General features: G+C 41.0%; 1 protein-coding gene, 1 non-coding gene and 2 pseudogenes across 2 annotated transcripts; 3 read left to right on the top strand and 1 right to left on the bottom strand.

Moving 5' to 3' along the window:
* Positions 1-13,457: 13,457 nt before the first annotated feature.
* On the top strand, positions 13,458-13,538 carry LOC120363464 (small nucleolar RNA Z195/SNORD33/SNORD32 family). The gene has a single exon (XR_005579010.1). It is a non-coding gene; the product is annotated as a small nucleolar RNA Z195/SNORD33/SNORD32 family (small nucleolar RNA).
* A 264-nt stretch (positions 13,539-13,802) lies between these two features.
* LOC101031059 (large ribosomal subunit protein uL13-like) lies at positions 13,803-14,684 on the top strand (annotated as a pseudogene).
* A 3,298-nt stretch (positions 14,685-17,982) lies between these two features.
* Positions 17,983-18,493, bottom strand: LOC120362665 (selenoprotein K-like; annotated as a pseudogene).
* A 1,311-nt stretch (positions 18,494-19,804) lies between these two features.
* On the top strand, positions 19,805-21,055 carry OR2H2 (olfactory receptor family 2 subfamily H member 2). The gene has a single exon (XM_003944970.4). The coding sequence runs from the start codon at positions 20,077-20,079 to the stop codon at positions 21,028-21,030; it is 954 nt and encodes a 317-aa protein (XP_003945019.3). The 5' UTR covers positions 19,805-20,076; the 3' UTR covers positions 21,031-21,055.
* The last annotated feature ends 3,529 nt before the right edge of the window (positions 21,056-24,584 follow it).

The raw sequence follows: 24,584 nt of genomic DNA, 5'->3' as shown, positions 1-24,584 counted from the left end.
TGCTATTTTCGTTTCAAATCTTTCTCCAGGTCCCTGTTGCTCCTCTGTGTTTAGAAATTCACATTGTGCAAAAGCCAAAATAGACAAATGAGACCTAATCAAACTCCACAGCTTCTGCACGGCAAAAGAAACAGTCAGTAGAGTGAATCGGCAACCAACAGAATGAGAAAAAATTTTTGCAGTCTACCCATCTGACAAGGGGCTGATATCCAGAATTTACAAAGAACTAAAATAGATCTACAAGAAAAAAAAAACAAACAAGCCCATTCAAAAATGGGTGAAGGATATGAACAGACACTTTACAAAAGAAGACATACAGGAGGCCAACAAACATATGAAAAAATGCTCATCATCACTGGTCATTAGAGAAATGCAAATCAAAACCACATTGAGATACCATCTCACACCAGTTAGAATGGCAATCTTTTGATGATTTTTTAATAATCTGGAGACAACAGATGCTGGAGAGGGTGTGGAGAAATAGGAACGCTTTTACACTGTTGGTGGGAGTGTAAATTAATTCAACCATTGTGAAAGACAGTGTGGTGATTCCTCAATGACCTAAAAATAGAAATCCCATTTGACCCAGCAATCCCATTACTGGGTATATATCCAAAGGATTATAAATCATTCTACTATAAGGACACATGCACATGAATGTTCATTGCAGCACTGTTTACAATAGCAAAGACCTGGGACCAACCCAAATGCCCATCGATGATAGACTGGATAGGGAAAATGTGGTACATACACACCATGGAATATTATGCAGCCATCAAAAACAATGAGTTCCTGTCCTTTGTAGGGACATGGATGAACCTGGAAACCATCATTCTCAGCAAACTGACACAAGAGCAGAAAATCAAACACCACATGTTCTCACTCATAGACGGGTGTTGAACAATGAGAACACATGGACACAGGGAAGGGAGCACTACACACTGGGGTCCGCTGGGGGGAAATGGGGGAGGGACGGGAGTGTGGGGAGGTGGGAAGAGATAGCATGAGGAGAAATGACAGATACAGGTGAGGGGAAGGAAGGCAGCAAACCACACTGCCATGTGTGTACCTATGCAACAATCTTGCATGTTCTTCACATGTACCCCAAAACCTAAAATGCAATTTAAAAAAAAAAGAACAGAAAAGAAATCCACGTTCTGACTTTTGGCTACTACACAGCAGATAAGGGTTGCCCTGCATTCGTTGTCCAGTGGGATTTGGGGATTCTGAAACATTATCAGTGACCAATGTCAGATCAGATTCAGAGTGATCAGGAAACAGAAAGCCCTGCAGGATGGCAGGGATAGGGGAAGTGCATGGAAAAAGAGAAAGGAAAAGCTGCACAAACCCAGAGTAAACTGCTCTCACTTTTCAAACTTTGTTCGCACCCACTGCTTCCTTAGATCTTTCATGTTATTTCCAGGAAGATAAGAGGAAGAGAAGATGGTTAAAAGCTACTTTAAATTCGATCATTTTCTTCTGAGACCCTTTCCCCCTTTCCTTCTTCCTCAGTAGCCTATACCATCTTGGTACCAATGTCTGCAGTATCAGGAGCAACAAGGAACCTTGGCCAGAGGCTGACTCCAGAAGGAGAAACCCAGGATGACATTTCTCAGGAAAGATTTTTGTCTGTTGATTCCACCCAGATCTATACCCACAGCCCCAACCTGAGCTGCAGATCTATGTGTGTAGCTGTGTCTCTGTCTATGGAAATTCTCATTCCCTGAATTCCCTGAATATCCTTGAACACCCCAATCTATCTGCCATCTCCATGCCATTGAGCATGCCTTTTCCTCCAACTCTACCACCACCACCATGAATTCATAAGAACACATGGTGTAAGCAGAATCTTTGTGAAAAAGCCTTCCCTGACTGTCTTCCTCCCATCCTGGGTTATGTGCCCATCTTTTGTTCTCTACACTTCCTACAAAAGCCTCTCAGAGCCTGTTTCTTCAATAATAGCATTGTCTGCTTGTCTGTAATCTTTAGAAAACAGTAGGACTCTTGAGAGTCATGATAGTGTCTTAATTAACTTTTATCTTTAGCACTGCCCCAGCATGCTGTCTGGCACGGGAAATACTTTATAAATGTTTACTAAATGCACAAATGAATTAATAATTCATGAATGACAAGTAAGAAAATAACAAAAAAGGAAAAGTAATATTTAGTGAGTACTTAAATTTCAAGAACTGCACAAGATACTATTAAATGATACCTCATTTACTGTTTTAGCATTTTAATAAAGTAAGTACAGGTGATCCTTAACTTATGATGGGGTTACATCCCAGTAAACCCATTGTACACTGAAAATATACAAGACTCAGCCCACCTGCACCTGGGTGAATAAACAGTCTGGTTCCTCACACAAAGCTTGTTTAGGTGGTCTCTTCATTCAGAGCATGCCTAACAATATTATCTAAAACAAATGTTTTCAAGAAAAATAAACATAAGCAAAACTGAATATAGTATCTAGAACTACATACGTAAACAATAAACTGTTATAAAAATGTAAAAACCATGACTATTCGTTACACTACTTTATGCTTTATAGTGTTACATTATATTATCCTATATATGCCACATTTATTTATCTGTGATATCAAAAATTGGGACAAAAATATAATATAAAAATTTTCATATTCATATCCTCTAGCTCAGCAATTCTATTTCTAGGGACTTACCCTATTAGTACACATTTTGTTTTTTTTAGACGAAATTTCACTCTTGTCTCCCAGGCTGCAGTGCAATGGTGAAATCTCAGCTCACTGCAATCTCTGCCTCCCAGGTTCAAGTGATTCTCCTGCCTCAGCCTTCTGAGTAGCTGGGATTCCAGGCATGTGCCACCATGCCCAGCTATTTTTTTTTATTATTTTTAGTAGAGATGGGGCTTCAGCATGTTGGCCAAGCTGATCTCAGACTCCTGACCTCAAGTGATCCACCCACCTCAGCTATGGCATTACAGGTGTTAGCCACCATGCCCAGCCCTATTAGTACAGTTATATATTTGTGAAATAAGCCATGTACAAGAATATTTGCATGAAATAATTATTTGCAATTGAAATAAATGGGAAAAAACACTTATCAATAGACAACTAAATAAATGCTGGTGTATACAGTTGAATTAACTTTAAAAAGCCAAGTTGAGGCCAGGTGCAGTGGCTCACGCCTGTAATCTAAGCACTTTGGAGGCCAAGGCAGGCAGATCACCTGAGGTCAGGAGTTCAAGACCAGCCTGACCAACATGGTGAAATCCCGCCTTTGAAAAAAAAAAAAAAGCCGAGTTGCAAAATATATGTATAATATATTGTTATTTGGAAAGGAAGAAAATATACACATATGCTAAAATGTTCATTTAATATCACTGTGAGGAGATACTGATTCTGCAAAGAGTAACTGAGTTGCCTGAGGAACAGGAATGAGAGGTGGGCTGTTTATTATATGTCTTGTCTTATTATTATCGCTATTTTTTAGTTTTGCAACTGTACGTGTTTTACATATTCAGATAGGCAGATAGTATGGGAAGGAGTGGTAGCCTTTTTATATAGTCACCAGCTCAGAATGGAGCTGGCTATAAGCTATGCACCAATGGGAACCAGTTTCAGTGCTCCTCACTAGTTGGCAGGCAAAGGGCCATGAAAAGTTGGTGGTGATAGTGGGTTAACTATTGTGATTCTGTGACTTCCCTACTCCCAAAAATTTATTTTCCACTAATATTTTATATACCAAAGAAATTGGAAACATTGATAATATAGCCCATAATAGATCTGAAAGTAAAGGAATTTATAATTAGCTAAAATCAGAGACCAAACCTAACTTTAAAAAAAAGGTAATTCTGAGACAATTGCTGAGCCTGGTACTTGGGTCTGATATCAATGTGCAAAAATGGTCTGACCTGACAAAGCAACTGGAATAACTAGTGCACTCACAGGAGCAGGATGATGTGCTGACCAATGGCCCACACCCGCTTTGTAGCAGTCAGGCCATCTTGGAGTGAATCTAGGCTCTGCCTCCTACTTCCCGTGTAAGTTACTTAGTACTTTCTTCTGTCAGCTGGGGATATCACTTAGGCTTAGGCTCTGTTTTAGCAGCAGAACAGAGACCTGAAAATAATGTGGTTTTAAAAAGATGGAAGTATATTTCACTACACATCAAAATTTAGAGGTAGAAAATTCAGAATCAGCATGGTAGTTCTTTTTTTTTTTTTTTTTTTTCCTGAGATGGAGTTTTGCTCTTGTTGTCCAGACTGGAGTGCAATGGTGTGATCTTGGTCACAGCAACCTCTGCCTCTCATATTCAAGTGATTCTGCCTCAGCCTCCTGAGTAGCTGGGATTACAGACATGTGCCACCATGTCCAGCTTTTTTTTTGTATTTTTAGTAGAGACAGGGTTTCTCCATGTTGGTCAGGCTGGCCTCGAGCTTCCAACCTAAGGTGATCCACCCACCCTGACCTCCCAAAGTGCTGGGATTACAGGCATGACTCACCATGCCTGGCCTCAATATGGTAGTTCTATTCCATGGAGAACTCAGAGTTGGACTTCTTTAACTCACTCTTCAGCTATTTTTAGGGTCTGACTCCCATCTTTGTAGCCTAAAATGGTACCTAGTGCTCCAGGACTTTCATCAGAATTCCAGGAAGGAGGATGACAGAAGTGATGAAAGAAGATGGCAAAAGAGAGGGCTTTAACAGGATGTTAAGAGAGCCTCTGAGAAGAGGGGATTTCTCTCCTATTACCTAGCATTTCATGGTCACATCAAGCAGCAAAGGAGGTTGAGAAATAGACTTTAAGCAGGCACAATCTAAGTCAGGGGTCCCTAAACTTTTTACACAGGGGGCCAGTTCACTGTCCCTCAGACCGTTGGAGGGCCGTACTTATCAATTCATCAGTCTCTTTGAATGCAGATGCATCCTGTTCTCCTCTCACTGACCACCAATGAAAGAGGTGCCCCTTCCTGAAGTGCGTCGGGGGCGGATAAATGGCCTTGGGGACCGCATGCAGCCCACAGGCCGTAGTTTGGGGACCAGTGATCTAAGTGAAATAGTACGGGAGGAAGGCAGAACTAACACTCGGGAGTGACAAGCAGTCTATGACACAATGGGAAAATCAGCATGTGCATCATATGAGATTTCATATGTGATTAGGCTTTGGTAGTCTACAGAATTAAGACCATAAAGTGGAAGTAGAAACGAGGCAAATTTTAACACAGAATAATTTTTAATATGTAATATGTACCAAAAATTGGAATAGGAAAAAAAAAAGGCCTGAGATAATTCAAAAGATGGTGAGTTGTAAAGGGATTTTGGTGCATTAAATGAAGATTACACAAAATGTTCTAAGGGCTCTTCCAACCTTAGCTTTCTATGATTCTCTATTCCTACACTGTAGTCACACAGTGTGGTCCAATACAGAGAAAAATGTAGAGTTAGAGAATTTACAACAAATAAAGAGGGTAGTCAACATTGAACTAACTCTCCCACTGATAACATACAAAATTGTGTAAAAATAATGTACAGTCATACATAGATTAATGAAAGGGATACATTCTGAAATGTCATAGGTGACTTTGTCGTTGTAAGAACATCATAGAGTGTATTTACATAAGCCTAGATGTTATAGCCTACTACGTACCTGGGCTACATGGTACCCTATCACTCCTAGGCTAGCTACAAACCTACATAGCATATCCCTACACTGAATACTGTAGGAAATTGTAATTCAATAGTATTTGTTTATCTAAACATATGTAAACTAGAAAAGGTACAATAAAAATATAATACTATAACCTTATGGGGCCACCATTATATGTATGGTCTGTTGTCAAGCCAAATTTCATTATGGAATACATAACTATATATATAAACAACTCTTTGATATAGGTGGGGTGTGACCAAAAGTAAGGAAAAACTATAGGAGAAAATGCATTTGTACTTTTTTAGAGACAGGGTCTTGCTATGTTGCCCAGATTGGTCTCAAACGCCTGGGCTTAAGTGATCCTCTCCTCTTGGCCTCCCAAAGTTCTGGGATTACAGATATAAGCCACCATGCCCAGCCTGAAGTTGATTTTAAAAACAGGAATGAGCTACTGATACACGAAGCAACATGAATAAATTGCAAAATAATTATTCCTAGTGAAAGAATTCTGACTGAAAGGAGTATATATTGTATTATTTCATCAAAATTTAAAATAAATACATCAAAGTGAATCAACACAAATGCCCTTCAGTAAAAAATACATTTTTCAAATTATAGATTATCATGCAGTCATAGAAACGATTAATTGCAGCTGTAAACTATGATATGGATGAATCATAGGAACATAATATTGAGTGTAAAAGGATAATCAAGTACCTGATGTCTATTTGTCTTAGCTTGTGTTCTGCTGCTATAACAGAATAACAGAGACTGGGCAATTTATAAAGACAAGAAATTTATTACTTACAGTTCAGAAAGCTGGGAACTCCAAAACTGAGGTGACAGTATCTGGCAAGGGCCTTCCTGCTGCATCATCCCATGGTGGAAGTCAAGAGGGTGAGAGACAGAAAAAGAGAAAGAGACAGACAGACAGACAAAAGGTTTCCTTTTATAAGAAACCCACTAATGGCCTAATCACCTTTATTAGGCCCCACCTCTCAACACTGTGGCATTGAGGATTAAGTTTCCAATACATGCTTTTGGGATGACACATTCAAACCATACCACTACTTAAAGTACACTACTCTTGTAACAAATTGCAAAAACAGCCAACACTTCATAACGAGATAGAGAACCAGATGCAGTGGCTCACGCCTGTAATCCCAACACTTTGGGAGGCCGAGGTGGGTGGATCACCTGAGGTCAGGAGTTCGAGACCAGCCTGGCCAACATGGTGAAACCCTGTCTCTACTAAAAATACAAAAATTATCCAGGCATGGTGGCATGTACCTGTAATCCCAGCTACTCAGGAGGCTGAAGTAGGAGAATCACTTGAACCTGGGAGGCAGAGGTTGCAGTGAGGCAAGATGGTGTCACTGCATTCTAGCCCAGGTGACAGAGTGAGACCCTGTCTCAATAAATAAATAAATAAACAAATTTTTAAAACACAAATAAAGAGATAGATAAATACACAAATTACCTTCAAATTCAGGGTGTGTCTGCGGTATAATATAGAAGAAGCCTGTAGATCAGAGGTAAAGCCCAACGCAATCCTGGGATAGTCACTTGAAGGAGATTTTTTTCAACAGGAAATAAGACCCCAAGGGCCTTTATAATTTTATATCATCAAGTCGTATTCAAAACCTAGAATTCCACGATAAGGACCAAAGCAACTTATTGAATGAAACTAATGAATTCCATTATTTATTACTTGATTACTACCAATGCCATTACCTTATAACTTAGTAATGTTAAAATAAAGCATACTGTTACTTATTTGTAACACAAAGATTATAAAGGGTAGAAAAATTAGTTATGTTTTTCAGATATCTATACATACAAAACTTAAAAGGAGGAAACTTATAAAACTGAGATTCAGGACTTAAAAAATTATAATCCTTGAGATTCCAAGGGGAAGCCAATTGGGTGAGACAGAGAAAAGAACACAGAAGATGTGAATTAGTGATGATGTTCTAGTTTCTGGGTTCAGTGGTGGGTTAACAAGTATTTGCTGGTTCAACAGTATTATAACTTACATTTGTATAACATATATTCTTTTTGTGTATAAAGTTTTGTTAAAGGTCAGGCATGGTTGCTCACGCCTATAATCCCAGAACTTTGGGAGGCTGAGGCATGTGGATCATGAGGTCAAGAGATCGAGCCCATCCTCTTCAACATGGTGAAACCCTGTCTCTACTAAAAATACAAAAAAAAAAAAATTAGCTGGGCATGGTGGCACACTCCAGTAGTCCCAACTACTCAGGAGGCTGAGGCAAGAGAATTGCTTGAACCCAGGAGGTGGAGGTTGCAGTAAGCCAAGAACACACCATTGCACTACAGCCTGGGTAACAAGAGTGAAACTCCATCTCAAAAAAAAAAAAAAAAATGTTTTTTAAAAAATACAATTTTTAAAAATATTCATGTACCTATCTTTGACCCAGAAATTCCGTTTGTAGAATTGTATGTTAATATACTCATGTCAATAGTATATGTACAAAGATACTCATTGCAATATTGCTTTTAGCAGAAAATGATTGGAAATACATTTAAATTCATGAATAAAGGACTGATGAAATAAGTGAAAGTAGATGGAGTGGAAAAATATGTAGCCTTTAAAAGAGACAACTTCCTACATACTCATATGAAACTCTTACCAAAAGAACAAAATGGGGTAATATACTAGTATTTTGTTTAAAAGTAAAGATATCACATATTTATAATTATTTATATTAGTATCTGTGTGCCAATTGTCAATGTACTGGCTCTCAGCTCAAAATTCAACTCCAATCATTGTTCTGCATTAATGGCAAGAATTTCTTTAAGGATTTCTCCTTTGCAATGAGTAAGTCTAAGCTTTCTCAGTAGACAGCTCTAGAGAAACATGGCCAGAGAAAGGGGCTTCTCCTGCTTGGTCCAGTGTTTACATTGTCAATCCAGTTGCAGTGGTCCTCTTCCCAGACATACATCTGGCATACATGGTGTCTTGGTAATCGCATAGCCCAAACCCAACCTGGCCATCACCTTCCCATAACCCTCCCAACAGGGACACTCCACCCTCCTGATCTCCCACTCACACTGACACTTCAACACCCTCTGATCTGATCACCTCCCGAGCAAAAGTTTGGCTTCTACAGCTCTTCCCATTCACACACTTGCCTGAAAATTATCCCACCTTTAGTGACGTCCATACTCCCTCGGCATGCCCCCAAACCTCTCACAAGTTGCAGCTTTTCTGTGTCCCAAAGAAGTGCTTCCTGCTTGCTCAGCAGTTGTGGATTAGCTCTAGACTAAGCAAGCCACTGATTTCCCTGCTAGCCAGTAGGCTCCAACCAGCTGTTCGCCAGTGAAGTTTGAATCTCAGTCTAGAAGAACAGGCCTATCTTCATCCTTCCTTTGTACTGTTCCTCAGCCCAAGAGGAACCTATAGAATTATCTTTACATCTTATAGTTGTTTATTATAAATTAATGATGCTTTATACTAAACTTTTCCTGTTTGAATCACTGTGTGGTTTCTGTTTCCTGATCGAACCTACATCAATAAAATATGCATACAATATCACTAGAATAATACATAGCAAACTGGTCACAAGTGTTAACTCTGGGAAGAGGAAATAAGTAGCTTGAGGAAGAACAGACATAGAAGATAAATCTGCTTCTCACTTTATATTTTTGCCTGTCTTTTAAATGTTAGAGCTGTGCATGCTTTACATATTCAAAATAAATTGTGTGTATATGTGTGCATCTGTGTAAATTTTAAGCAGCTAATAGTATCAAGACAGAAGTGGCTACAAGTTTATGCCCCAATAGGAATCCGTTCCAGTGCTCTTCATTAACCGCCAGGCAAAATAGCTATAGTAATGGGTTAGTTATAAACACTCTACCCATTATCTACTCTCAAAGCTGCTTCATCCATAAATATTTTATATGCCACAAAACTATCAGGGATTGCTAATATATCCCATAATATAACATAAAACCAAAAGATTTTCAAAAAGCTAAACTTGGGCGAGAATCATAGCAAAATGTCATGTAATTCTGAGATCATCACTGAGTTTGGTACTTGAGTCTACGGTCACATGTGAAAAGCATTTGAATATAATCTGAAAAGCTAATGCAGTCATGGGCTGCAGAATAATGTGGTGGCCAAGAGGCTGTGGTATTATGATATGCTAAGAAATATATATTTGGCCTCTGATCCCAGTTCCTGGCACACAGTTCCTAAGGCCCTTGTAATTTCCTGAGCAATAGGGGTGCTAGGAGAGTATTTGTCCTAACATTTGACCAAATATGTCAGTTCCTAACATTGAGCTCTAATCCCCTTGAAGTTTCCTGGGTAATAGGAGCATCTTTTGTTCTAATGAAGTGACCCTTGGTGGACTCCTGAAGGGGGACTTTTATTGGAAGTACCAAGCCACGATTAGGAGTTTTAAACTTTCAGCTCCACCCTCATCTTCCAGAAAATCAAGAGGGACTACACACTGAGTTCATAATCAGTTATGCCTATTCGATGAAGCCTCCACAAAAATCCCTGAACTATGGAGCTCAGAGAAATTCCAGGTTGGTGCACACACAGAAGTGCTGAGAGGGCAGCATGCCCCAGAAGCTCTCTGCCCCTTCCCACACACCTTGTCCTGTGTATCTCTTCTATTTGGCTGTTCATCTGTATCCTTTGGAATATTCTTTATAATAAACAGATAAATTGAAGTAAAGAAACTTCACTTACTCTGTAAAGTGCTCTAATAAATTATCAAACCCAAGGAGGGGATTGTCAGAACCCCCAATAGGGTTCCCAGTAGGTCAGAAGTTCCAGAGGCTTGGACTTGTGATTGGCATCTGAAGTGGGGAGCAGTCTTATGCGATCCTTTAACCTGTGGGATCTGACTCTAACTCCAGGTGAATAATGTCAGAATTGAATTGAAGTACAGGACACCCAGTTGGTATCCAGTGAAGACATTTATTGTTCAGTGTGGGAGAAAAACCAACATGTTTTGGTGACTAGAAGTGTTGAATGTTGAGAATACAGTAGGAAAAAAATGGTGAGTTTGGGGTTTTCTCCAAATACACAGATCCTTTCCCATTGTGCAGCATCAGATGGCCTTGGATTTGAATCCTGGACCTGCAAACTCACGCCCAGAATATGATACTATATCAAGGGCAGCATTTGCATGTTTCTTGCAGGTTGGACATTCAGCAGCAGCAGGAATTAGATCAGTGTCGGAGAGTGGAAGTCATGCTGTTGAACACATACAGACCTGCATCCGGCCACCATCACTCCTGCCTCCATAAGCCCATTGTGCCAGCATTAGGGTGGCCTGTGAAGAAGGCTGCTTTGTGTGAACTAGCCTGTAGTCACTGTTTACTTGGTCGTTTAGAGCCTTTTCTATTGTGAATGCTCTCTAATGGGCATTAGCATGCAACACAAAGATATTCACAATTTTCCCATTCTCATAAATAAAAAAGATTTCCCATTTTCATAAATCCATCTGCATGCCTCTTCCTCAAATTTCATTGTTCTTCATCTTCTAAATCTCCTCCTTCCAAGCCCTTGAGCAACCAACCAAGCCATTTACCACTGCCCATGTATTCACAAATATTCTTCCATTAGGCCCTTATTCTTCCCACACAAAAGAGATAATTAAGTGAACTACCCAAGATTTACAGTTTCTACTGTCTTCCAGAATTATTCTCGAGTATGGCTATAATGCAGCAGCCGTCCATTTTCAGCTCACACCAATGTGTTGAGTAGATATATCCATGAACCAAGCTCATCTTATTTTTCCTCCATCAGCCAATTATAAATTACCCCTCCCCCATGACAGATTAAAGATTGCCACAAACTCTCTGACAATCGACCCATCAGGTGGGCTATCTATTTTTCCTCCCCTTGAATCTGTGCTGTTCTATAACTGTTTGGACAAAAATAGTGTGGCAGAAGTGACACCATGCCAGTTTTGGGGCTAGCCTATAAGATAATTGGCTGTTCCTCCTTCTTGGAGTCCTGAGTTTCCAAGTAAAAATTTTGACTATCATGCTGGGCAGACCATGTAGAAAGGTCCCGAAATAGCATGAAGACAGAGAAGAATCAAGACGAGCCCAAACTTAACCCAAAACCACCAAGGTGCCAGGCATGTGAGTGAAGCTGTCTCGGACCCTTTAGAGTAGTCCAAAGAGTCAAGATGAGCCCAAACTTACAGCAAAACCACCAAGTTGCCAGGCATGTGAGTAAAGCTGTCTTGGACCCTCCAAAGTAGTCCATCTGCCAGCTGAATATTTCCAAGGGATCCCAGCTGATGCAACATGGAATGTAAGAAAACCCAGCCAATCTCTTCCCAAATTCTTGGCCCACAACATGTAAGATTCAATGAGTTTTGCATTCATTTAAGCCTTTAAATTTGGGGAGATTTTGTTATGCAGCAATAGATAACTAGAACACTCCCACGAGCCACCGGTATGAGCAAGTGAGGAGGTACCAAGTCCACATTGTGGAAGACATGGGGACCTGGGTCCCCCACTTCAGCACCTTGCATTTGCCCTCCAGTTTTGCCCACGATTGATCCAGGATATACTATTTCTGTCTTGCAATTGATGATGTTACAACCACCAGACCTCATCATTTGATTGATTTGACAGGATACAGCTCATAATGGACAGTTCTAGTGTTGTGACCATTTGATATCTCAAGATCAGGAGCTCTATCTCTAATAAAGCCCAAGAGCAGGCTAGGACTTGTTTCCTAGTGGGTTTATTTTCCCGCAGCAGACAGCATAGCTTTGATCAAGAACCCCAGAGGTCTATGTTGTGATTCTCCTCTGGAGGCTTGCCCAAAATGCCACACTATATCTTTCCCACCACTGATACCTTTAGTGCCCCAGAGTCTATTAAGTCATATAGCCAAAGCAGTGCCAGATGGCCGGTACAACAGCCTAGAACAGCTGCAGGGCCCATTTCTGCTCTGGGCTTCAGTCAGTCACTAGTAAACTGTTCCATGTGGTATTCCCATGAGTGTGGAATAGGCTTCCCCTAGAACCTTAAGACAACCAAGCATTCACCATCCTGAAGAAGAGGAAAGGAAAAGGCCAAGATTCTGGTTTCAAGAGCTGTTTCTACTGAAAGAAGAAATAGCTTGTCAGGCTACTGAAACAGGCAGAAAAGGACGTGGAGAAGAAAACTGGCAAATACACACAGGTTTCTTCAAGACCCGTGGACCTCTGGCCTGAGCCTGATAAAGACTAACAAGCAAACAAACAAAAACCACCTCTGTATTATAAACTCTTCTGTGTAATGGTGTATTATTGTGCATCTCTTTCCAACTCTGCATTAGTAGTGTTAAGTGTGAAATGCAACAATGTGTTCTTACTTTAGAGGGATGTCCTAGCGTGAAGTCTAAAAACTTCAAAGATATGAAGGATGCTGAATCTTCACAGAATATATCTCCCACTCCCTGGAGTGCATTTGTCTTGCCAGTGCTGCCAATGTGCTTGCCCTCATGGCTCATTCTGTTTGATTAGTAATATATTGTTGATAGAGGGGAACAATGTGATGTTTTGTGGAATGTCCAGAAGGTCTGCCCTCAGTGATGTGCTGCAGTTAGCTCATACAGCCTCGTGGAGCCAAATGTTAAATTTTCCGAAATTTTGTAAATCAATTGTTAAATATAACTAGTGTTTTAAAATAAATTATATTAAGACATAGGTAACACATTCCTAAAATCTTCAGTTTCTAGGTATTTAACTATCTTACCGTATTTTCTATACTCTTCTTGCTATTTATATTATGTCCCTGTAATAAAAATACTAAATAATGTTGTCTGTATAATAAAAATATTCTGGATCAGTGATGAGCAACAATCACCATCTTTCATATGAGTCTGGGCCATGAGACCAGCCCATGTACTGCTCTGAGACCTGCAGCCACTCCCGTTTCTGGAATGCAGACCTCCTAGCTCAGAATTAATTTTCCATTAGGCTCTCTTTTACTTTAAACATGAACTCCACTCTGCCCATCACTGTCTGTGCAGTCATAAGTAGAGGTAGAGCCTTCAGATGGCACCCTCAGCACTTCCTAACCCCTTCTCTCCCTCTAGGCTGGAATATGGTCATGCACTGTGAGAGCGTCAACAGTTCTTGCAATTTCTACCCTAGGTGAAGTACCTGGCCTTTCTCCACAAGTGGATGAACACCAGTCCTTCTTGAGGCCCTACCACTTCCCAGCCCCAGCCACATCTTCTGGTGGATGGTGCAAGGCCAGCTGCCCCACGAGACCCAGCGAGGCCAGGCCACTCTGAACCACTTCAAGGTGTTTGATGGTACTGCACCACCCTGTGACAACAAAAAGCCATGGTGATTCCTGCTGCCCTCAAGGTTGTGCGCCTGAAGCCTATGAGAAAGTTTGTCTGCCTGGGGTACTCGGCTCATGAGGTTGGCTGGAAGTACCAGGCAGTGATGACAGCCACCATTGAGAAGAGGAAGGTGAAGGCCAAGATCCACTACCAGAAGAAGAAACAGCTCATGAGGCTACAGAAAAAGGCAGAAAAGAACATGGAAAAGAAAATTGACAGGCCAGAATGGTGGCTTATGCCTGTAATCCCAGCACTTTGGGAGGCCGAGTTGGGCGGATCACGAAGTCAGGAGATCAAGATCATCCTGGCTAACATGGTTAAACCCCATGCCTACTGAAAATACAAAAAATTAGCCAGGCGTGATGGTGGGCTCCCGTAGTCCCAGCTACTCAGGAGGCTGAGGCAGGAGAATCGCTTGATCTGTGGAGACGGAGGTTGCAGTGAGCCGAGATTGGCCACTGCCCTCCAACCTGGGCACAGAGCGAGACTCTGTCTCAAAAACAAAAAAAAAGAAAGCAAAAGAAAGAGAGAAATCATGAAAGAAGAAAGAAAGAAAGAAAGAAAGAAAGAAAGAAAGAAAGAAAGAAAGAAAGAAAGAAAGAGAGAGAGAGAGAAAGAGAAAGAAAGAAAGAAAGAAAGAAAGAAGAAAGAAAGAAAGAAAGAAAACTGACAAATACACACAGGTCTCCTCAAGACCCATGGACTCCTGTTCTGAGCCTAATAAAGACTATTTATTCAAAAAAAAAAAAAAAAAAAACTTCTGGATTATAAATTCTTCTGTGTAATGGTGTGTTACTGTACATCTCTCTACTACTCTGCATTTTTAGTAATCTCACATTGACAGTTTAATATTGGCCATGGTGCAAATATTTACACTACAGAAATCAGCAAATGTTGTGAATCAAGGCTTTTTTGCCTGGAGTTGCAGCACATCACTGTTCACGTCCCATGGGACCCTATTATGATGGGAGAGTTTTAACATGGTACTGAAGCAAAACTATACATGTACACTTACATCCATACTGTGTAAATTCAAACTGCCTTTGGTTTTCCTTCCTGATAGTACTTGAAAAGAACACATTCACCAGATTACTAGCTATATAACATGGACCTGAAAGCATGTTAATCAGGCACAACAGCTGCAATTACAGCTATTTCTAGGTTGAGTTTGCACTAGTCTCGTCATCTTTCAAGATACATCTGACTTTTGTAGTGACCAGACTGGTGAATTAAATGTGAAATATGATAGGGACAAACCTCTGAATCCTTTAAAGGTTAGATCAATCAGCCATTTCCCTTGAATTGTGATATTGTTCTTGATTCATTGTCTTTGTGGTAAGAGGTGTAGATTCAGGGTTTCCACTTGAATCTGTAGCTCTTACTCCACAGACTAAAGAACTATGTGAGGATTCTGCCAACTGCCAAGCATGTGCATTCCAATTACAGAAATGACTACTGAGTAGATCCATGGACCTAGTACATGCCGTTTATTAGCTGACCCCATAGGCTCCCATTCTAATGGAAGAGAAGCATAATGATTCAGTTACATTATATGAAGATTGGCTAAATGTCCTATGTACTCTCCAACCCCATAGTTTTATTATTCTCTGTTACTACAGTATGGTCCATCTCAGAAAGAATAATTAAATAGAAAAGGAAGAAGTTGAAAACTTTAAAAACTAGAGTACTGAATGGATGAATCATAGGATTGAGAGGAATATCAGGATGTCTGGGGCTCACTGGAGGTGCTGGGTAGAGACATTGCCCTTTTTCTTCCTAATGACAGAAAGAAACAGTGAGTGACCTCTTTTACCTGCCACAGTGATGACTATTGTTGGCATATTTCCTCTAGATATTCGCCTGCCCCCTTTACCATAATTAGTGGCTAATTAATCATCTGTGGGCTATGGACCCTAGGGTCTCAGCAGAATTAATGAGGTTTTTCCCTCTGTGGAATCCCTCCCTCTACCACCATACCAACATTTCTGCCTCCAGTGCCGCTAAAACAAAGGCACACTTCTCCCTAGACTGAGGGGGAAAGTTGTTGGCAAAGAACTCAATGGCAAAGAGGTATCTCTAACCTTGGCCTCATCCTCCCTCTAGGGATTTGGTGGGCTTTGGTTGGTCCACAGTCTTTACAGTAAGCAGATTTGGGTTCAAACATCAGCTCTGGTGCTTACTAACTATATCGCCTTGGGAAAGTTATTTATATTTCTTTGTATAAACTGCCTATCAGAATGAAGAGAACAATATATAGAGTTGTGAAGGACAATCAGCAATGTAAAGGTAAACGTTTAATAAACAGCTTGGTTGGTGGCAGAGGGAGAAAGCTCTAATTTGTTGTGTTTGCCAATTTTCATAGTGTAAATATTCCTGCCATCGCTGTCTCAAACCACCGATGGTTTAATAATTGTCTCACAAAATTTCTAAAAATGTATTAATTGAGAGATAGTCTGAGCCAGCTCCAGCTCATCACACACATGTGTGCTTAAAAAAGTGCCAGATGGTCAGCACTAGCGATCCCTATTGTGACCAGAGATCCAATTGCCCATTCAAGGATGCCTATTCCTTTTTATTTTCTTTGTTTCTTCCTGATGTACAAACGGAGGGTGGGCACCAATTAAGAGCTCTGTCATGGGGGATTGCTGGTAGAAGAAGAAAATTTTATTTGATTGAAAGTAAGGAGAACCTTTGCTCTTTGGCTGTGAGATAACAGTTTCCACCTGTTTGCAACACTGGAGCACCAAATTTGGAGTTGAATGTCCAAAATCCTAGTCCTAGCGCTTATTGGCTAGGTAACTTTATACAAGTTACTTATCCCGTCTATGACTGTTCACTTTTTGGTAAAATCAGTTTAATTATATCTCTCTGTAGGGTTACTGTGAGAACCAGATGTTCAAGGAGCTGCTTAACACCATGCTTGCCACATAGGAAGCACTCAACAGATGTTAGCTACTAACAGTAAGGGTAGGTCATGGCCACTAGAATATCACAAACCCCTTTCAGGGGACCTCCCAATCCCTGCCCCAGCTCGTAGCACAATGCTGGCACTTTGGGGCTCAAGAAATGAATAAATGCATAAACCAATGAATGAATATGTCAGAAGGAAAAGAACTAGGAGAAAAATAATGAGGGGGGAAAAGACAGAGATTGAAGTGGGAAAGGGAAACAAAGAGTCACTAAGAAAGATATAATCTAAAGAGATTCAGCAGTATAGCAGAGAAAGAGAGGGAGTGAAATGCCAAGAGAATGACAAAGTTAGAAATGCAGAAAATCAATTGGGATGCTATGTGATGGTTGAATAATTAACAGTTGGCTATTGTTTAAGGGTACATGCAAATAATTTTATAGTACAAAGAAAACAAAGGAGGCAGTGGCAGCTAATGAGCCTGAGGTTATGGGGTGATGAAATGTTCTGTAAGTAAATGGTGTTGGTTGCACAACTTGTGAATATACTTTAAACCACTAAATTACACACTTCGAAAGGGTGAATTTTGTGGTATGTGAAGTACATCTCAAAAAATGAAAGCAAAGGAATAATTAGTTAAAAACTTAGAACAGTGGTGATATCTTAAGGGGTAAAAAAGTGAGAGGTCATGGAGGGGCACACAGGAGCTTCTAAGATACTTGAAACGTTTGCTCAGTTTCTTAACCTGGTTGATGGGCATACCAGAGGTTGACATTTTTATTCTTTTAACTGCAATTTGCCCTACCCATACTTATGCTTAAATATTTAACAACATTTTAAAGATATATAACATACATATATATATATATATGTATGTATATATATATATATATATATATATATTGCTAAATGCACAGGCTTTATTTTCTTCAGTTTTTTTCATGAATTTAATATAAAGATGAGGAGTCCATTGTGCAACCTAAAAATTTACTTATTAAAACTATATTAATACTTTAATAAACTATACAAAAAGGTAATGAGACAAACATGTATATTTATGGAACTGCATGTCAGTCAGGCCAGTTCCCTGCAGAGGGAATTTCCTGGCATGACCTCATTCACCTGTGAGGACACAGAACAGTCCTTGTTTAGACATACACATTCATCTACTGCTCAGCATGATCAGCCTTCCACTTCTTGATGGTTTCCTTCTGCTGTGAATGCACATGTCCAGTTGTCTGCTTCTTAGAGCAGACATTTACCTTCCTCATCCACCAGCCATTGGAGGAGGACTGGGGCCACGCAGATGATTGATTCTACCCATTCTTTGGGGAGGGTTTCCTGGTGGCCCTCTTCCATCATCATATCTGGAATCCGATGAGTTTCCATAACTGCTTCTTTTTTTCACATCTTGCTGAAGCAGGGTTTTGAAAAATAAAACCACAAACTCAGTTATTCCCCAGAAGAAATCTGTTATCAAAAATAATCTCCATGGAGACTGATTCCAGCTGTCCAACACCTGTCCATTTGAGATGTAAACCATCTTGTCCCACTTCCCCGCTTCGGAGCGACTGGGTGCCTGACCCCTCTCGGTTTCCCAAAGATATATTTTAAGGAGGAAAAGAATAATGGGAGAGAGGGCCGGGCGTGGTGGCTCAAGTCTGTAATCCCAGCACTTTGGGAGGCCGAGGTGGGTGGATCACGAGGTCAAGAGATCGAGACCATCCTGGTCAACATGGTGAAACCCCGTCTCTACTAAAAATACAAAAAATTAGCTGGGCATGGTGGCACGTGCCTGTAATCCCAGCCACTCAGGAGGCTGAGGCAGGAGAATTGCCTGAACCCAGGAGGCGGAGGTTGCGGTGAGCCGAGATCCCGCCATTGCACTCCAGCCTGGGTAACAAGAGCGAAACACCATCTCAAAAAAAAAAAAAAAAAAAAAAAAAAAAAAAGAATAATGGGAGAAAAAGAAAGTCAGAGACAATGGCAGAGAGTCCTGGCAAAAAGGGAGATGTGATAGAACTTAATGGGGACCCTGTAAAAGGAAGACACTCCTGCCATCCTATGAGCTCCATGGCACGTTTGCCGGGCAGCCCACCGTCTCATCTGCTCCTGTCACGGCCTTCCTAAGGTCCTGTAAGGCCCTGCGTCCTTGTCTCTGACCTGCAGAGTGGCTTCAGTCTCCCACCCCCAGCTCTCAGCTGACCTTCTATGCCCCAATACGTCCCTATTTTAAGGAAAAAATCCAGTCACCTGCTCTAGGAAGCTTTCCCTGATATATCCGACCAAAATTGGTCAGTCATCCTACAGACACTTTACTCTCTTATTCACCCACAATGTTGGTGTTACTGGTCTTTAAATTTTGAATTCTTGTTTTTGGTGGTGTCTGAAAGACTATAGGATTTAAGGAGAGTGACTCTTGGAGTCTTTCAATAATCTTCCTGTGAACTCCTGGTGATTTTAACATGCTTGGGGCCACTCTCACCTCCTACCTGTAAGCTACTCATGGCAAAGACAAAGCACGTGGACCAGTCTCCACCCCTCTCTGCAGGTCAGCTGGTTTGGCAACTTGGGTTGCTAAAGAAAACCAGACCAACCCGCCTGATCTCAGGGTATCTTAGAACAAAACAAAATCTCTCTCGTAGATAAAACAGTCTCTGATAAGCTCACCTGGAAATGAAAAAATACAAAATAAATCAAACGTAGAGTTCTATAAAATTCATTCAACCAACAGAGCAGTAATTGAGCCTACAGAGACAATTTATCATCAGAAAATTTATTCAATATACACTATGAGATCATCCAATAAATAAGCAAGAGACAACTCTAAAACAGCACTCAGAACATAATGGCACTCAGTAATTTTCTGCTGAATTAATTAATTAATTAATCTGTATTTTAAATCTGCCTCCTTTGCCCTCCCCCAGGAAGTCAGAGGCACCAGTGTGAGGCTCTATCTGCTGTCCAGTACATTCATGGTTTCCTCACTCTCACTGGACAATGTTTAACCCGGAAGAACAGAGAATGAGAAGGAGCTGCTGGATGGTGATCACCCTGGAAAAGGGAGGCTGGGAGAACAGAGACAGCAGAGAAACTCACATCCTCTGTAACCTCACAAACACCCAGGCTGAGTAATAAGACAGTTTGAATCACACTGGGGTGACAGACTCATCTCTTCAGGTAAAAACAGAAATAGGCCATGATTAACCAAAGCTCTCCCGTGGGCTTCATCCTTCTGGGCTTCTATGAACACCCAGCCCTGGAAAGGATTCTCTTTGTGGTTGTCTTGACTTTCTACCTTTTGACCCCGGTGGGCAACACACTCATCATCCTGCTGTCTGTGCTGGACCCCAGGCTCCACTCTCCAATGTACTTCTTCCTCTCCAACCTCTCCTTCTTGGATCTCTGCTTCACCACGAGTTGTGTTCCCCAGATGCTGGTCAACCTCTGGGGCCCAAAGAAGACCATCAGCTTCCTGGGCTGCTCTGTCCAGCTCTTCATCTTCCTGTCCCTGGGGACCACTGAGTGCATCCTCCTTACAGTGATGGCCTTTGATCGCTACGTGGCTGTCTTCCAGCCCCTCCACTATGCCACCATCATCCACCCCCGCCTGTGCTGGCAGCTGGCATCTGTGGCGTGGGTCATTGGGCTAGTGGAGTCACTGGTCCAGACACCATCCACCCTGCGCCTGCCCTTCTGCCCCCATCGGCAGGTGGATGATTTTGTCTGCAAGGTCCCAGCTCTAATTCGACTCTCCTGTGGAGACACCTCCTACAACGAGATCCAAATGGCTGTTGCCAGTGTCTTCATCTTAGTTGTGCCTCTCAGCCTCATCCTTGTCTCTTATGGAGCCATTGCTCGGGCAGTGCTGAGGATTAACTCTGCAAAAGGGCGGAGGAAAGCTTTCGGGACTTGCTCTTCCCACCTCACTGTGGTCACCCTCTTCTACAGCTCAGTCATTGCTGTCTACTTCCAGCCCAAAAATCCCTATGCCCAAGAGAAGGGCAAGTTCTTTGTTCTCTTCTATGCAGTGGGCACTCCTTCACTTAACCCTCTCATATACACCCTGAGGAACAAGGAGGTCACCAGGGCATTGAGGAGATTGCTAGGGAAGGAAATAGAGCTCACACAAAGCCGAGGGAGAGCTGCTTAATATGCTTTAAAAGAGAAGAGATTCTGTGTGCTTTTATCAGAAAGTTTGAGTTCCCTGCTCCTCTGCCTTCCTCACACCCATCACATTGTGACAACGGATAAAAGTCACATGTCTGTGCATGTATGTGGTTGTGTGTGTGTGTGTGTGTGTGTGTGTGTGTGCACATGCAAGAGATAGGGTTTGAAATGTAGTAAAAGGAAGTATCCTTATGTGAAAATTTGTAGAAATCAGGAATATTTTCTTCTATTTTAAATCTTTGCATCTATATTCATGTTCCTACCTTTATCATTTCCATTTCTAATTCCCCTCCCTTTCCATATCCCCACTATTCCTTCACCTCCAATTCTCATTCCTACCAGTTTTATAAATGTATAAATGTCTTCTTTGCTTCTTCCTCATGTTTTTCCCACTTGGTTATATGCCTGTTTTGCATTCTCATTCTAGTTCATTCCCCAAATAACAGCAAAGGAGAAGCTGAAGCCCAGATAAGTTCAGAAACTCACCCAGGAACACACAGCCACAGCATCAGAACTAAAATCTAGGCCTCATGATTTTCAGTAAGGCAACTCTCAAAAACACACCGTTGCTTTCACACTGTAATCAAATGTCCCAGTATTTTAGGCTTAAGGCTTACAAAGAAAGCTTGGCCTCTTCAGTCTCATTTCTTCTCTTACAATGCCCACAAATTACAGATAAAGGAGGAGCCAGAAAGACACAAAAATATCTTTATGTTTAGGCTGGCGCAATTTCGACATTGTGGACTTTAGTGTCCTCTACTGGCCAAATGTGATATTGCATGTGACATCTCAGACTTCAGGGTCATCCAAACTGTACTTTGCTCAAAAAGATGGATATTACTACAAAACTATAAAGCATTTATGTAATTGTTGTAATAACCCAAGTAACATTTAAAGTATAGATGCTCCTTGACTTATGGTGAGGTTGCCTCTCGATAAACCTATCATATATTGAAAATATTGTAAGTTGAATATGCATTTTATACACCTAACCTACCAAACATCAGAGCTTAGCCTAGCTTATCTTAAACATGCTCAGAACATTAACATGAGCCTACAGTTCAGCAAAATCCTCAACACAAAGTCTATTTTATAATGAAGTTTTGAATATCTCATGTAATTTATTGAATACTGCACTGAAAGTGAAAAACCGAATGGTTATATTGGTACTCAAATACAATTTCTACTGAATGCATCTCTTTTGCATCATCATAAAGTCAAAAAATGGTCAAAGTCAGGAACCACCTGCAATTTATGCAAATTGACTCATTTAATCCTTGTAACAACACTATGAAGCAGATAATATTATCTTTTCTGAGGCAAAAACTAAAACACAGAATTTATGTTGTAGCTTGAAATTGTGCAATCCAGGATTTTAACCCAGGAAAACTAGCTCCAGACTCCATGCTCTAAGCCCTGCCTTGTGGTACAAATAACGCCCCCTGAGCCCAGGTGAGAAGCTTCAACTTCTCAACAAACTTTGAGGAAATCTTTTCAATCTAGAGCTACATCTAACTTGATCCCCCAGTTGAAGGGGTTTTGCTTCCTTAAAACATGAGTTTTTAAAATACTTCCAAGCATTTCATGAAAATAAGAAACAATAGAACAATAAAATTTTTAGAAAAACTTTTGTTGCCGTTCATTCTATGTGTGTTTCTGGATTAGTTCACCTACTAGATTTCAAGCTCCCAGAAGGCAAGGACCAGAATTTTGCATAAATTGGCAACCAGTTTTATAAATGTATAAATGAATAAATGAATGAATCTTACTCTCCAAAAAGAATATATAAAAGGTTCTGGGGTTCCAATCCCACAGACACTGTCCCCCAGCTTTTCCCTGGCAAGGGCAGCAATAACAAATTCCCTTTGAGTACATGCTGATAAAATAATAAGAAGAAAAATCTTAGTCTTAATTCTAGTTCCAATGTAAAATGATTTTGATTCAACATTTACCCTAGCATCAGCACAGAACAGCAACATGAATTCTATTATAATCCTAATCTTTATCCTAGCCATCCTTGTGCTAATCTTATTGTCTCCTTGACCTCATTATTAGAGCATATCCTAATCTTAATGTAGAGCCCCTATTTTACATTTAATAATCTGAATCATCCAGGCACAGGGGCTCATGCCTGTAATCCCAGCACTGTGGGAGGCCAAGGCAGGCAGATCCTGAGGTTGGGAGTTCGAAACCAGCCTGACCAACAGGGTAAAATCCAGTCTCTACTAAAAACAAAAAGAGATTAGCCAGGCATAGTGGTGCATGCCTGTAATTCCAGCTAGTCAGGAGGCTGGGGCAGGAGAATCACTTGAACCCAGGAGACAGAGGTTGCAGTGAGCTGAGGTCACCCCACGACACTCCAGCCTGGTTGACAGAGTGAGACTCTATCTGAAAATAATAATAATAACAATAATAATCCTGATCTAAGCCATATAGGTGATGCTAACCTTAATTCCACTTTTCGAATCACTGTGGTACGGCCTTTTCCTCATGACCCCCTCTGTCCTCTTTCTCTTACTGGCACCTAGAAATGCCTACGCTTTTCTCCTATTTATCAGCTCCCTACAGCCAGAGGCTACAATGTTTGTGCACAATAAAATCATTTCTAGACAGACTCTAGGGGAACTGCAACAGAAAATTAAATAAAGCATCTAAAAGCATCTGCTTTGTTGATTAAATAGTTTAACATAGGTCTTAGGACTAGTATCGCTTACCCCAAATTCATTCAATTTTTACGTGACAATCATCTCTTGGATACTCTGGGAGAAAATCCAATATAAGCTGCCCAATCACAATCCTCACAATGTCCAAGGAAGATAGGGATGGTCAGAGACATAGTTCCAGCATACATGACAGTTACACAACTGAATTAGAGCAAATAAGAGTGCACAGGAATACAGAATAAAAGAATAAAGTGTTTGAGTGCTTGGAGCAGTGGTGATCACAGAAATCTTCTTAGAGATTTGAACCACAGAAGAGTAAACAAAATTAATAAGAAATATTTGCTGCTGGCCGGGCACGGTGGCTCATGCCTGTAATACTAGGGCTTTGGGAGGCTGAGGTGGGTGGATCACCTGAGGTCAGCAGTTCGAGACCAGCCTGGCCAACATGATGAAACCCCATCTCTACTAAAAATGCAAAAATTAGCTGGGCATGGTGGCAGGCACCTGTAACCTCAGTTCCTCAGGAGGCTGAGGCAGGAGACTGGCTTGAACCCAAGAGGCAGTGGTTGCAGTGAGCCAAGATCACGCCATTGCACTCCAGCCTGGGAGACAAGAGCGAAACTCCATCTCAAAAAAATAAAAAGAAAAAAAAGAAAAGAAATTTTTGCTGCCTTACTGTGTGGAAATGAGATGATGCAAAGACTCTCTTTTCAGGGGCCTGTGGACTCCCAAGCATGGAAATTAAGCAAAATCTTGAGTTTCTTCAAGGAAAAGGCTGGGTACCTGGCTAGCTCTGAGAAATAAATAAGCAACTTGATAAGCAAGAAGGTAATAGCAGCCTAAGACAACAGCCAACCAAGGCAATAAGGGTTCC

Source organism: Saimiri boliviensis, chromosome 4 (genome assembly GCF_048565385.1).
Source record: "Saimiri boliviensis isolate mSaiBol1 chromosome 4, mSaiBol1.pri, whole genome shotgun sequence".
In the NCBI taxonomy this organism is placed as follows: Eukaryota; Metazoa; Chordata; class Mammalia; order Primates; family Cebidae; genus Saimiri; species Saimiri boliviensis.
This window is presented reverse-complemented; position numbering and strand designations above follow the sequence as displayed.

What these genes read in the sequence shown, in the direction of transcription:
- OR2H2 (XM_003944970.4), top strand. Translation starts at nt 20,077, where the DNA reads ATGATTAACCAAAGCTCTCCCGTGGGCTTCATCCTTCTGGGCTTCTAT.